Below are 15,558 nucleotides of genomic sequence, written 5' to 3' on the forward strand. Positions count from 1 at the left end.
GCCAAAGGACATAGAATGACCACACAATCTTTAGGAAACTGTTAAACTCAAAAGAAATAGACAGAGTAGAAGTATAAGGACAAGAATATATCCCCTTAACAGAAATAGGGACTCACTTTCCCTTGAAACTACTGACCCTTGAATGAAGTAAAATGACAAAAGAAAAGATAAAAAATGATAAAAGAAGAAGTCTGAGTTAGGGCAGGAGCAGAAACAGAAAGGGAGATGAGGGATAATATGGTGGAGCAAGAGACTGAATTGGAGAAAGGACAGAAAAAAGAAAGAATTTGCAGAGTGGAATGAGGAAAAGAAAAATAATTTGAAGGGCATCTTTCAGACTATATCTCTGCTGTCATAATATACAACATATGCTGCCATGTGCAGAACCAAGTCCCCTGATCTCAGCTAGCTGATGGCAGATCCCTGCGACTCAGACTGACCTCAGGCTGCAAGGCCCAGACTGAGTTCCCCGACCTCTTGAAGGGTTGTACTCCACACAGTTCTGCTACAGGTTTCCCCTCCCCCTTCTTTAAAGATGTTCAAAGTTGGGGGCTCAGAAAAATACCCTTTATGACCACCTCTGCCTCAGCAGAGTGGATCCAAAGACTGGCACAATCAGGAGGTCTGAGAGTGCAGGGGTGGGGGAGGGTTGGGAGGGTTCAGGGACACCCGCACAGCTACCTTCCTGGTGCTGGACCAATGACGGTGGCACCAGCAGGGAAGGCGCAGCTAAGCAGGCCTTCCTGGTGCTAGAGCGATGGCGGCGGCAGCAACAGCAGGGACGGCGTGACTAGGCAGGCCTCCGTGATGCTGGAGCGATTGCTAGCTTTCTAAAATTAAAGCAAGCATATAATCTTGTAAGAATTCTAGCAGTTATTTTTATGCAAATTGGCAAACTCATGAAAGGTGCATGTGAAATGCACAGGTCTAAGAAGATCTTGAAGAGGAAATAGAAAGCCAGCAAATAGTGGCATGGATTGCTAAGACTTAGAGAAGAGTGGAGAGAGTGTGGTGCTAGTGAAGGACGGAGGAAAAGGAGGGGAAAATCTGCTCAGAGGGACAGTGGCACACAGGAATCCTGCCTCACACGCAGACACCACGCACTGCTGCGGGGTAGCGGGTGATCTCGGCAGTAAACGGCACTGGGTCGCCTGTGCGTCCATGAGGCAAAAGAACTGTGGAGTGTTTCCCGGCCCATTCACTAAGCTGCCTAGGACAGATGCCTGATCATGGCTGAGGGGAGAGGGATGCAGCTCAGTGCAGGAGGGTGGCTATGCAGGCACTCAGCAGTAAAGGCTTAATGAGGGTGCAGGATGAGGACACAGGTACCAGGTCCATGCTCCCCAGGAGTCCAGGAGGGAAAGGGAACTGCAGGGCAGCTATGGGAACCCCGGCGCACATCTGAGCTGCTCTGGAAGAGTGGAGAGAGAGACGTGGCCAGATCTCCGAGGAAACGAAACCGGGAGTGGAGAATGAATGGTGCTTGGTCCTCACTCGCCTTTGTGGAAGTAACACCATTAATTCTTTCTAGGTGGTTCGAACCTTTTGCTATGCAGTGGCTAGAGGAGAATGAAGATGTATCCATGGAGCTCCTCCACGGAGCACTGGGAAGGGACAAGAAGGATGGGGTGAGTGTGGCCCCTTTAAGATTTCGAGTCTCAGGCTGGGGATTTAGCTCAGCGGTTCTGCCACCTGCCTTGCAGGCTCAAGGACCTGAGTTCAATCTCTGGTACAAAAAACAAATTGTGAGTCACCCTGGCTGTCACATGGTTCACCTTTCAGCTAATGGGAATTTGTTAGGCTCATTGTTATTAATTCCCAACAACCAAAATAAATAGCACAATTTCTGGGGCTCACAACCTTAGGAAATTGCTTAAATTAAAAACAAAAAGGGGCCGGGGATTTAGCTCAGTGGTTCTGGTGCCTGCCTCACAAGCACAAGGGCCCGAGTTCGATCCCCGGTACCAAAACGAAACACAAAAACAAACAAACAAACAAAAAACCCCGATCACCACTTTGCCCGGAGTGGATTTAGTCCTTCAATCAACCTGAGGCTTGAGTCTCCCCGATCCCCTACAAACCTCTGTTGTCCCGGAGGCTGTGCGGGACCCCAGCAGCTTGGAGTCTGCACTCTCCCTGGGCCTAGGAGGAAGGCGAGGAAAGACGTCCTGCAGACCAGCAGTGGCTGCCCAGTTAGCAATGCTTGTGTGTGACCTCAGTTCCACTGTGACTTCCAGAAAAGGCTGTGGCCCTTGGAATTGAGCGAGCCTTTCCTGGGGGCATGCGGGCGTGTGATTGTGAGGGGAGTTGGGCTGTGTGTGACACACTGGAGATGCTTCCTGCACCCCATGTGACTGTCCTGCTGGCTCTGCCTCCCTCCACAGTTCCAGCAGACATCTGACCACGCACTCTTCTCCTGCTCTGTGGTCGACGTCTTTGCTCAGCTGAACCAGAGCTTTGAGATTATTAAGAAGCTGGAGTGCCCTAACCCCGAAGCGCTGTCTCACTTGATGAGAAGATTTGCAAAGGTGGGTTAAGGGGTAGGACTCTTTCCTAGAGTTTGGTGGGACCCTGACCCAGCCCCCTGCAGTCTGCAGGAATGATTTCCTTTGTCTCCACATACATCACCAGATCGTGTGCAACTGGGTACACTTCCCATGGCTTTGGTGTAGATTTACCGTGCCAACACCCACGAGTGTCACAGTGCTGGCGGGGTCCTTCCTGAATGCAGAGGCTGCTGTGGATGGCAGATCTTCCATTTCAGGCCCGTGCCTTGCAGCTGAGCCTTGCCATTTCTTATACACAGTGACAGGTACTCGTTAGCAGACACTGCAGTAGCATGAAACGTGGGAGGCCTGAGAACTGGGTTCTGCTCCAAAGCCAGTCACAGTCCCTCGGGCCTCAACAGTGTGATCAGTTTTTGTGAATTTGGTTACTGACTTTGATCAGCCAGATTTCTCTGAAGGCCTCTTTGCTCCTTGACATGGAAAGCACCTCACACCGGCTCCCAGCATTGCTAGGAGTTTGGGGAGGGGGCATACGAAGCATTAGAGGCGTAGTGTCTCCCATCAGATCTCACCCACAGATCATGTACGATAACGAGGTGGAAGGTGGCGGAGCGACAGCCTAGCTCAGCTGTGGAGGGACCTGCCGAGGGCAGATGCAGGCTGTGAACAGTGGAGCTGGTGGGCCCTGGGGGAGCGCAGCGGAGAGTGCAGATGGTACACTCCAGCTCCCGGGCCTTGGGGAGCTCTGAGCCTTCGGGCGCTCTGGCCAGGTTGGGTGCAGGAAACACAGTGGTCAAGCGGGCCTGCCGCTCATTTCCGTATTTCCCGACACGAGTGCGGGTGTGAGCCTTCAGGTGACGGTGGTGGGTGTGTGTCCTCCCTAGGAGGCCACGAGGGCCACTGTGCTGTGAGCCAGGGTCCCCGCCATGCCCGCCTGTGCCTCAGAGGGCTCAGGAGGGCAAAGCTGGGACAGAGGCCCACGTGCCGAGTGCAGCAGCATTTTCTTACAGCCCACAGGGCAGGAGCCCAAACCAAGGCCTCCGCAGACTGGTCCTCCCTGGTCCGCAGCTGGCACCTCCAGCTGCGTCCTCACATCGGGTCTGTGTACTGCTGCCTTGGGGACTGAGAGCAGATCTCCTCTCAGAGCACCAGTGCACTCTGGGTAGGAGCCTTCTAACTTAGGTGCCTCTTTGCGGCCTCCCTTTCTCAGAGTGACGCTGTGGGGCTGGGACGAGGGCTCCCCCATGGGGCATTGAGGGAAACGGGGTGCTCGTGCAGATCTGTGCACTGAGTGTGCTGCTGCTCGTGACCACAGCCCAAGTGAGCATGAGTGTGTTCTTCATGACCACAGAGTCTGTGGCTCAGGCTCTCACACATGCAAGGCACAGTCTGACCTCCCGCTGGCCCTGTCTCTTAGAGAAGCGTAGCCGTTCTCACAGGCACTGAGGGAGGCATCTGGAGAGAGAAATGGCTACGCGCTGTGGCAGGGTGGTCCGTGCTGAGGTGACTCAACACAAACGCTCCATAGTTTAATGCCCCAAAGATCTACTTCCAGGTCATACATCAGATACCTTCTGATACACAGGCAGCTCACCGCCCTCCCTTAAGCCACAGGGTGGCTTCCTGATGTGGGGAGTGTGGGGTTCCTGAAAGGTCCCAGGCTGAAGGGGGAAGTCAAACCCCTGGAAAGGGCCCTGAAGATCAGGCAGAGGGGCTCAACTGCCTCTGCAGGAAATAGGGAGCCATGTAGGGTTTTAGGTGACATCTTCACCTGGATGCCACTGCAAGCGTTGTTCTCCATCAAGTATGTGGACTTCACGTCCTTCTCTATTACTTAGGAAGAGTGCAGTAGTGTGGCTTGTGTCTAGATGTCCCCCCAAGGGCTCATGTGGGCCTGGGCAGGGCTTTTGGAAGATGGCTGACTAGGGTGTATGAATGTGGACTAAGGGTGTGATACTGGTATTAAGAATGTGGTAAATGGAAGCCCCACTCAGGGTGTGGGTGGCACTGGTTAGTGGACTTACAGCCTGGATGGAATATAAAAGGACAGAAAGAAGCCAGGCTGATGCTGCTGCTGATGCTGGCTGCCTCCTGCCTACCCTGCCATGGCCTGTTTCTCCTCTGCCCTGCCACTCTGCCTTAGAGCCAGCCAACTGCGGACTGAAACCTCTAAAACCCATGAGCTGAAACAAACCTTTCGTCCTTTGACTTTGGGTGTAAGATATTTTGTCTTGGCAACAAGAAAAGTAACCAAGACAAGTCACTTCCCACCTTTTGAGATAACAGCTAAGAATTATTTCTTTGGGCCATTCCTGAAACACACTTTTCTGGTAGTAGGGGCTGACAGTTTCACAATATGGCCAGATCTGCAAGAAAATTAACCTCATGGTTCCCTAAGTCTTTTCTTCACTAGCACCTAAATGTTGAGTAAATGCCAAAAAAAAGGAATGAAACAAGGTCACTAGAGATGTCATGTTGGAGAAAGAATGTGGCAAGCTGTTCCCGGAAGCAGGGTCACAGAAGCAAGTGTTCAAGGGCTCTGAGTTAATACATTTAGTAATGCACTACTGTAGCTGTGCAGGGTGTCAGGAATAGAAGAGGGATCCGGTGAGAGGGATGGGCAGCCCCTAAGTGACAGGTGCCGTTGGGGTGGGAATGCTGAGCTCTGACCCGCAGCTGCCAAGCCCCGTGCTGGGAGTCCTGCAGTGCGACAGGACTGGAGTGAAGGGCACTGTACAGTCACCAGAGCTGTGCATTCACTGATGCCAGAGAGGAGACTGGGGGCCCGCGTGCCCGTCCCTGAAGAGGTGTGTGCTTCTGTTAGCACAGTGATAAAAGCTTTAATCCATGGAGTTCAGTAATACCCAATTATTATCGCGGAACAATGATGAAAGACATTTTCTGAGAAGGTAGAAACTAGTGATTTGCATTGAAAAGGAAATTCTAAACGGGGTTCGGTGGGGCACACCTGTGAGTCCAGCACTCTGAGGCTGACGCAGGAGGACTACAAGTTCCAGCACAGCCTGGGACACTGAGCAATTTAATGAGGCCATGGCCCTGTCTTAAAATTTAATGATTACAAAAAGAGGGCAGGAAACACACCTCGGAATGAAGGCCCTGGGTCCAATACCCAGTGCTGCTCCCCACAAAAAAGCAAAGAAAGAAAAGAAAAGTTGGTAGGAGACTTAGGAAATTATGTCAGTGCTCTTTTGACTCTCTCAGTGTCTCATAAAATAAAAAAGTAAAATCAAATACATAAAGTAGAAATAAGTAAACATACAAATCCATTTTATCTATAACTCTATAACAGATATTTTCCATAAAAATCAGATTAAACTGTGTGATTAACACAGTGTGCTGCTTTGCAATCGCTGCTATTAGTAGGGTTTTGGTACCTTTTAAAATTTTGGCAGAAGTGACCCTTAGTCTGCAGTACACTGCCCTACCGAGGCCAGGAACCCCCATATGGAAACACTAAACACTCCTCTTTCTGTGCGTGATGCCAGCCACCCCCCAGGAGGAGCCGTCAGCCAGGCCTGCAGAGCTGAGGTGAACCCTGGGGACAGCGGGGGAAACAGGGACTTTAGGCTTGTGCTCAGCCTCCTGAGAGGCACCAGGCACAGTGCTGGGTGTGGCCCACGTGGAGGGTGTGCTGGCTGCTGGCAGTGAGCATCCCTGTGCCCCAGCTCCCAGAGGGCGGCTGCTTCAGAGAAAGAGTCCACTGTGAGGCTGGCTGCAGGCTGGGAGTGTCCTGTCTGTTTCCCATGAGCACATCCTAACTTGCGTGAGAATTCAGGAGCTTGGGAACGTAATAAGCTTCTGCTTCTGCACCACAACAGCCCCTTGGACTGGGCCCTCTTTGTCAGCTGATGACTCAGGCTCAGAGTTCCTGAGGACTGAAACAGAGCACCCAACCTGAAAGGCAAAGGCGTTGCTTCAGCCAGCACAGCCCCTCCCACCCAGAGGAGCCCAGAGCAGGGTCCTGAGACACAGTCCCAGGTGACCGATAACCGTCCTAAGCCCCTGGGTATCAGGGAGAGGAAGCGCTCACTCCCCTGAGCTGCAGCTCCTGAGCCCCAGCCACACTCCCTGTGCTGACAGCACGGCCCATCTTCCTCCTTCCCTTTGCAGGGAGTGAGCAGAAGCTGGATTCTGAGCCCATTCGAACCCTGCTGACCTTAAGACCGGGATAATACACAGAAGGGTGCCAGCAGGACCTGTGTCCCACTATGCCTGGTGGCCTTAGCTGGGGATGCCACTGACGGCTCCTTTATGCCCCACAGTGGCTACTTCAGTTCACAGGTGGCGGAGGCGCAGGTGTGTCCTCCCCTTACCCAAATGGCTCCTTCACCAGCACAGTCTGACTAGGATCTCATCCCTTCTGACCCTGAGCTGCTCTCGGCTGCCCCATGGGGAGCCCTGTGCCCCTCCCTGTGTCTGGCTGGGCTCTGGTGTCCGTGCTGCCCATCCTGGTCTCCATCACCACTCGCTGCCACAGCCCAGCGCTCCCCCAAAGGTCCACTCGGAACCTCAGCCCTCACCCCCAGTGCCCTGTCCTCCAGCCTTGCTGAGGCCCCTCTGGGCAACAGCAGCCCTCACAACAGCCACTGCACCCTGAAGGCATTGGAGGGAACAGCTTGGATGTGCCTCAGAACCACCTGGAACTGCAGGGCCGGCCCACAGCTGAGGGCCCACAGATCTGGGGTGGGGTTGGAGCGTTTGCACCCCCTGTTCCCAGGTGAGATGTTCCAGGCGCCACTGACCCCTCACTCACTCAAAACCCAGCTGGCAAGAGCCAGTCCTGACCACCCAGGCACAGGCTGTGCCCCACCACAGTGCCAGGAAGGTAGCTGTCACCTTCACAGCCCCAACTTTGGGGCCTCCAGGCGGAAATCCAAAGGACGAGGGACTCCCTGTGAAGCACCTGGGATCATCCCAGTGATCCCCGATGGGGGTCCAGGCCCACTTTGCCCTCCAGGAAAACAGATAAAAGCGAAAAGCAGGCTCTTCCACTCGCCGCCTGGAAGGTGTTTAAGGGACACAGAGTTTGGGGGAATCCTAGCAAACCGTAATGCCTGAGTTACAAGAGCTCCTCAGCTGGAGGCCGGGACTGCGCTTGTTTTAGCTTTTACCCTACAGCGAGATGAGCCCTGCAGGGGATGCTGCCATCTGAATCGAGCATGGTGCTCCCAGGTACCAGGCGTGAGGACCCCTCAGGAGAATGAATCCCAGGTTGGTGCAGCCCTGAAAAGCGCTTCAGCCTGATTAGCCAGCTGTTTTCCCAGCTGCATGGCTCCGATAAGATCTTGTCTTTCTCAAGGCCGACTCTCTATGAAGTCCATGCCGATTGTCACAGCACTGTGTATCCACGCTGAGTGCCAGTCTTCTGTCTGTGTGTTGTCCCTGCTTCCAGGTCTCCGCTGTGCAAGTCCTTGCGCGTTCACAGTCCATTTGGTGGCCCAGGCCCGTAGACTGAACATTTCTCCTTTAGTTTAACACTTTGGACTGTCTCTCCCTGCTGATTTTGAACCACTAAAAAGATTCAGACAAATATACAAAAAAGGAAATTAAAGCTTTCATGTCTTTGCTCCTCTGTAAGAGATGACGTATGTCTGCTACTGAGGTCACTTCATCTTTTCCAAGAAAATCACATGCACATTGGGCTTATGCTACTTCAAGCCATGTGTAACTGCAGCAGATGCAAACTCACCAATATATCATTAAATGAGTGAAATAAAATATACTTAGCATAGTTGATTCATTTTTCTCTATTTTGCATATTTACTGGAAGCTTTCAGAGAGCATAAGGCTCAGAATTAGTTATCAGAGAAAGAAAGTGTAGAGTTACAATGAAAAGATAACAAGGGGGGGTGATTGAGCACAATGTTTAGCAAGTTATACGCTATTGAGTAATATAGTGAAGAGGAGGTAAATGGATTGTGGTGTGGAGATAGTCCATTGGCCGCCTTCCTGTCACCATCCGACACCCACAACTTCCAGGAAGAAAGGTATATTTGGCTCTCGGTTTCCGAGGTTTCAGTCCATGGTCGGCCAGCTCCAAGGCTGAAGTGGTTTCAGAGAAGGCCTGGAGGAGGAAGGCCATTCAGCCCTGTGCAGCAGGAAGCAGAAGACCCCGAGAGAGAGGGGAAGAGGTGGGGGCAGGATATGCCCTTCCAGGCCACACCCCAGGGATCCATCTCCTCCAACAAGGCCCCACTCTAGCAGCACAGGGAGTTGGGCACGTATCAGTGGTTGGCCCATCCATCAGGCTGATGTCCTGTGTCTGATCGCTTTCCAAAACCCCACCTCTGGAATCATGAGCCTCTGGGGGAACATTTTTTATGCAAACTGTAAATGATCATGCAATATAACAAAAGCTGCAGTTTTAGGTTTTTCAGAGGTGATTTTTTTATCTGCCTACAATTTGTTATCACTGAAAATAGCCATAGCTAAGTGATATGTTCAGAAATGCTCTCGGATCCCCACATATATTTGTGGTGTTTAAGAATACTGGAGAAAGTTGAACAAATAGCCAACACATAAAGTTTTGTCTTGGTAAGTGTGTGTGGGGGGATACAGAGTTAGGAGCTAAAAGCCGTAAGATATGATGCAAAGCATAAAGCATCTCTTCAGAAAGGGGGACGAAAAGCTCTAGGTGGTTAGGTATTACAGACCCCACTCGTGGAGGAGTCTCCAAATGGCCAGTACAACTTCTCAGGAAAGCTAGAAAAGAAAGGATTTCGTGATGGTGTTGATTGTGCTGAAATAGAACACACCCGTGTATAATATCTTCCAACAGTACTCAGAACTACGACAATCAGTCACTTAAATACCATAGTGTAAGTGTCTGTCAGCAAAGGTTAGACTGGACCAGTTTCACCCACTGCCTTAGCCTGAGCTGGGATGGCGTACGTGTAAGGCTGTTCATCACCCACTAAACTTCCTGACCTTCTCTTCCTCAGACCATCAATAAAGTGCTGGTCCAGTACGCTGCAATTGTGTCAAGCGATTTCAGCTCATATTGTGATAAGGAAAACGTGGTAAGTAGAACGCCTCAACTTCCTCAATTATTCCTCAGTTGAGATTTACTCCTTCCAACTCGGGGTGAGCAAGAGAAGTCGTTTGTTTCTGTTTTCATAAAAGATCAGAAATAGGAATTGCAAGACTTTGTTTGAATTGTAAGATGTGTTTCTTAGTGATCTTGAACTCGTTCCTGCGCAGGATTCTCAGGGAGGCTGAGAGCATTTCATGCCAGATTTATGACTTCACATTTTGATATGGAATGAGATGAGAATCCACAGATCCAAAAGCACTGGGGCTGATGCCAGCTGGCTCCACCTTGATACCAACTCTAATACAAGTGTGCTTTAGTCTTTCGGCTTTCAAATAAATCGAGAAGGGTGGCTCATATGTAGAACGACACTGATTCCTACTGAGAATTACTAATATAACACTTTTATAAGACTGGGGAAGTATTTATAAATTCCAAACCAGTATTGCATCTCACTCCATAAAGGAATAAAGAGAAGCGAGATGAACAAGTTAGGTGATAAAGGGATTTGTGATGGTGCAGATTGTCCATAGAATGGAACTATTCTTGGGATAGAATCAGTTATTTTTATGATGGAGGTGCAGCTTTCTTATTTACTCTTGGTGGTATCAGGAGAAATATGTGGTAACATGGTAAGAATTTTTTAAAAAGAGCATAAGACAAAGTGAGTTGAATAGTGAGTACAGGCGAAACATAGGGAGCTAAGGGGAAAACATGAGTCTTTTACATTTAAAAAAATCCATCCTCACTGTCAGGCAAGTGTGGAAGAGAAATCTAAGTAAGCTCCTCCTGGTCTTGCTGAAAGCCTCTTGCCCTCAGGCTGACAGTCTGTTCTTTCCCTTTCCCTAAAAATATTATGCTGCCGGGATCTTATTTCAGGTCCCAGCTAGCAGAAGTGATTTCTAATTGCCATTGGCTCTAAATACTCAAAGAGTGAGACCGCATAGTTATGCATTGGAAACACATCTCTCTAACTAAAGGGTAAAGGATGATACATGTCTAACGCGATGTACGAAAGCCAAGGCAGTGCCTTGCAGCGTCGGAAAAGGCTCTGTCTGTGTTAGGACAGCACAGGTCTGAAAGACAGCTGGAGGTGCCAAGGCCATGCCTGTGGCTCAGAAAGGAAAATTAACGCCAAAAGCCTCTGCAGAGTTGTGCCCATGGTTAACATTCTACATTACATTGTGTATTAAAATCCAAAGGTAATTATGCACCAGAGTCTGTTGTATTAGCCTTTGTTGTTCTGTGTATTTCATAGTTTTCGGAATCAATTGTATACAGTCCTTTATGGTGTATAGCACAAGAGCTTTTCTTGAGCCTTCCCCTCAACAACTGGTGTCCCGACCAGCCTGACTCTCCAGTGCTTAAGCCCAGGGGTCACCTTGGCTTATCTGAAGGAACCAGCTTGCTGCTGTGTGTTTTCTGTTGAGACACTCGGAAGGGTGCTTCTGTATGTTTGCACCTGTGCGTGGCTACCATCACCAGTTTATTTCAGTGTCAACACCACTGAAATTTATTGTGCATGTCATATGCATGTGTAGGACTATGGATTCACCTCATCTGCAAAAGAGCTGGAAACTCTTACAGTTAGACACTGTTTAATGTAAACTGCAACATTTGATTTGTCAGAGATCAGAAGTAAAGACCGCAATGCAGCGAAATGTCTGCTTCAGAATACTTTTTCCACTGTGGCGTTTCAAATTGGAAATTGAACAAAATGTTTTTGTCCTTATCCCAACATGCCAAAAGATATCAAGTCATCATTATCTAATTCAGAATTGCTTTGAGCAATATTGTTTTGTAATTTTTTAACCCTAAAAACACTCCCTCTTGAAGAAATGATCCTAGTTTAAACAAAACGTTTCCTTGTATTTCTGGCCCCCAGCTGTTCTAGAACAAAGTCAAATGAAACGTACTGAGATATTATGAGCTAAGTCAGAATGTCCACACGGAAAGGTGTACCTTACCTCAGACCGAGGCTGTTGCATCTCCCCAGACTGCTCCAGCAGTGGTGCCTTTGGCTTAGGTTAATGCTCCCTTGACTCTGAATTTCTTTCTTCTTTTTCTTTTACTCTGGAGTTGTTAAGTAAAGCTATTTCATGATGAGATTTAAGGTAGATTTGTGTAATCTAGTTGTCATTAGTGATTTGAGAAACTGATTTAATAGAAGTGAACTTTGAGCATTTCAAGGTCAGGAAGCCAGCTAAGGGAGCAGAGCTCTCCATGCCCTCCCCTCTCCCCGGCTGCACCTCCTTTCTCTGTGGCCATCCCTGAGGCGAGTAGCTGTCCATGCCCAGAGCTCAGTGTCTGTGCCCTTGGTTCCCAGTTGCTCTTTGCGGAAATGGTTTTGTTGAGAACCCTCGATGGTCTGCACATTGTCCTGTGTCTATATAGCTGGTCCTAGAGTGCAGTTAGATGTGCGGAGGCTTTGAATGCTAACACCAAGTCAGTGCAGAAGAGCCATGCTGCGCAGGTCCCGGGCGCCAGGCAGGAGACCTTTGCCCACACACCCTCGGCCGCTCCTCATGGTAATGACCCCACGAGATGTGGGGTTCCTCTCTGTAGGATTGCCCAAGTCAAGCCAAATCATCCCCTTCTAAGAAGAAAAGCAGAGACTGTGAATGGAATAGAAGTTTCTAGTGGAGAAGTAGTCTGTTGGCTTGGTTTGTGGCCGTGGGGCCAAGACACCAGATCCCCTAGTGGTTTGGAAATGTCCATTCCTGCCGTGGAAGGGGGAGCCTGGCCGAGGAGCCCCGGAAGGGTGGGACGGACTTTCAGAATGACTTTCACAAGTCAGAGGTGGAGAGTGACCACTGTCAGGTCCAGTAGGAGACTTCAAGGCCCCGCCGCGTGGCTGGAGCAGTCGTGGACTCTCGCAGGTGGGGCTGACGTCCAGAAGTTGTCTCCATCCTCCTTCCCGTCACGCGTCCCCCTCCCAGACCATGGCTCTTTGGAATCAAAGGGCAATTCAGTGAATCTACGACAACCGCAAATTCTATTTTCTAGTCAGAAATTAATCTCTACTTTTCTGCGCGCCTATCTGCTCCGGCCTCAGAGTTCCACATCTTTTCATTGTTGTACTTCTGCCTCTTTGGAAACAAGGCAAGAAGTGCTTGTGAGGCCTGTGGGAGGTGTCCGGGCTCTGTGAGGCAGGAGGACCCAGCAGCTAGGGCGCCACATTTACCAGGGGCTGGTGACTCGCTGGACACAGTTCCCCTGGCTCAATGTGAAGTGATAAAAACAGACCCCAAGTGCATGGTGACAAAGACGAGGCCGAGGAAGGAACGCCTGCCCCAAGCGATAGATGTGACTCAAACAGGCGAAAAGAAAAACGCGAGGGACCGGGTGCCCGCGTGAGGCTGTGCGGGCAGCAGGACGGCCACCTAGGGCATGGTTGTCAGATTTAAACATTCTCACAGATGGGAAATGCAGCTGTGTTTTGGTTGTAAAACGGTGGAATTACAAAACAATTTAAACTAATCTGTTTGCTGAGAATAAAATTTTAAAACTGATTGATTTATTATCAGTTGATTCTAAGCACGAAATGTCACAGTGTTATGGATAGAAGGCACCTCGCTAGCAGTCCCCAGTGGTTCACTGTGTGAAGATGGCCCTCGGCTTTGTCCCCCCGAAATGGCCATTCCATTTTTCTTTTCTGTTCTTAGCTGTTAGAAAGCAGCATGTCAGGTGGCAGAATTGTTATGTTTGCCAAGCAGACAAGAGCGATAGGCGTCTGCTGTCACTTTTAAGTTACGCCGTCCCTTCTCAGTGCTGCCATACATAAGGGACACTCACACTGCTCTCCTGTCTTGTGTTCAAAGCCCTGCATCTTGATGAATAACATCCAACAGTTGCGCATCCAGCTGGAAAAAATGTTCGAGTCCATGGGAGGGAAAGAGGTGAGTCGGGCTTCGCCCCACGTTTATCAGAAACCTGCTTAGAGACCATGAGCGTGAAGGTGCCGTAAGCTCCTGTGATTTATCGAGGAACCAGAGGTGGTGATATTTCAAAAGTCCCACTATCTTCCACGGGATGCTTTAGTGAGTGGAGCTGTGGACGGGAGGGAGAGGGTTTTGTTCCTGTGTGTATATGTCTATGCGCACAAGTGTGTGTGTATGTGTGCTAATGATCGGTACGGGTTTTTGCTGTGTTTTACCATGCCCGTTTTGATGTTTGTTCTGAAATACGCTTTGTGGCACTAGTGTTTGGATAGATCGGTACTTTATTTTCCACCTCAACAAAGCCATGTCAGCACGTGTCGTGTGTTGTGTCTGTAACGTGTCCTGTCTCTGTCCGTCGTCTTTGGCCTGCAATTCCATGAACAGAAGAAGGAAGGAGAAAGATTCTCTTACGAGGTTTGTGCTAGCGGCATCTCACCTCAGCTGGGTGCTTTGCCCCGTCCCATGGCCTCTCGCGCTTTCTACTTGTGGTCACCGTGCGCCTCCCTTCCACCTGCCTGGCCCGGGTCTCTCCTTTTCATCCCCCGTGAACCGTCACGGGTGTCCGGGAATAGAGGCCTAGAGGAGGTGCCGAAGGAGAGGCACCCTTGCTGTGGGAAGATCCAAGGCACGTGCAGAGCCAGCCAGGCCCAGGAAGGAGCCTCGCGTTTCCAAATGTGTGAAGCTGCAAGCGCGCCTTCCTCGTGCAGCCCCTGCGCATGCTGTTGCTTTTGACCCCATGCAAAACCGAACCCCCACCCAACCCCAACAGCACCTTTTTCATTTTCAGCCTTTTAAAAAATGAAGTTGCTGTTGCGCACCCCCAATGAGCAGTGCGGGGTGTATGTGTGACGGGGCAAAGCTTTTGAAGTGTGAGCTCTTCCGAGCCGAGTTCCCGGTGCCATCTCAGGGTAATCTGTGCGAAACAGGCCTCACCCCCAAGTGTGTTAAGGCCCAGTGTGATTAACTGGGGAAGACGCCTGCCCACTCCTCGGGGTCACAGCTCCGGTGCCTGCTGTGCACTTCACGATGCTTTGTATCCAGACAGTGAGGTTCAGCTGCTGTTTTGAGGAGTAGCCAAGGAAGACTGCTTTCTTGAGGGGAACATTGTCTCCTTCCAGGGAATATTAGGGGCTGGAAATCTTGAAGGATTAAGGGAGGGTTACATGTAGATTCCAGGAAGGTCTCCGAGCTCCATCTTCCCCTGATCTCTTCTGTGAGTGCTGTGCTGCTGGGCTGAGTGGTGCCCGGGACAGAGACCCCGCAGACAGCCGGCCACACCTCAGGGTGCCGGGCCGGCCCTGCCAGGTGTGGGCAGCGCTGTTCACGGGTCACAGAAATGGGAATGGAACCCAGCCTGCCACGTGCTGGGCTCTCGTTTTACCACAGACCTGCATCCCTGGCCTGAAAATGGATCTAGTTCATAAAAATGATCAGCTGGAAATGTGCATGTTTCACATTTTAAATTTAATTTCAAATGTATGACTAAAGCACAGCACTCTTGCTTTCCCTGGAGAAAATGGCAGACAAAAGATTGAGCTGGGTGCTTTCACATGGGGTCAGTTTGTCAAACTCTTCGTGTATAATTTAAACGGAAAATGCAATTAAACGAGTGAGGGCAGGGATGAAGGCCTGGCCTGCACCGCCATCTGCAGGGTCAGCGCTGGCTCCGGCTCCTCGCGCTTGCTCCAGTGAGGAGTTTCCCTGCTTTGCTCCCTCTTGGCTCTCTTCCCACACTCATGCCTTTCTTTCCAGGGGGTTGGTTTTCTCCTGCTGTCCTCTGTTTCCACCCCTTGTCTTTTTTAGCTGAGAAGTGTTAAGCCAGCCCAGGCAGAGGGATTGAAGTAGTGGGAGAAAGCAAAGCTCAGAGTCTGAGCATAAGACGTGGCCTCCAGAACTGGGTGCAGAGGTGCAATGCCTATAAACACAGCACCAAGGAGGCTGAGGCAGGAGGATTGCCGTGAGTTTGAAGCCAGCCTGAACTGTATAGTGAGTTCAAGGCCAGCCTAACATACATTGGGAGACCCTGTCTCACAAAAGGAAAAAGAAAAAAAAAAAAAAA

At 50.3% G+C, this 15,558-nt stretch overlaps 1 protein-coding gene across 1 annotated transcript in view; it reads left to right on the top strand.

Annotated features, from left to right (window-relative positions):
- Unc13c (unc-13 homolog C) overlaps nt 1-15,558 on the top strand; it is a 377,980-nt gene that overhangs the window by 291,125 nt on the left and 71,297 nt on the right. The window contains exons 21-24 of the mRNA XM_019205246.2: nt 1,532-1,628; nt 2,385-2,528; nt 9,470-9,547; nt 13,380-13,457. Of these exons, the coding sequence (XP_019060791.1) occupies nt 1,532-1,628; nt 2,385-2,528; nt 9,470-9,547; nt 13,380-13,457 (397 nt within the window). The remainder of the gene's footprint in view (nt 1-1,531; nt 1,629-2,384; nt 2,529-9,469; nt 9,548-13,379; nt 13,458-15,558) is intronic.

This window comes from Fukomys damarensis, unplaced genomic scaffold, assembly GCF_012274545.1.
Source record: "Fukomys damarensis isolate Sample0158 unplaced genomic scaffold, DMR_v1.0_HiC HiC_scaffold_17, whole genome shotgun sequence".
Lineage (NCBI taxonomy): Eukaryota > Metazoa > Chordata > Mammalia > Rodentia > Bathyergidae > Fukomys > Fukomys damarensis.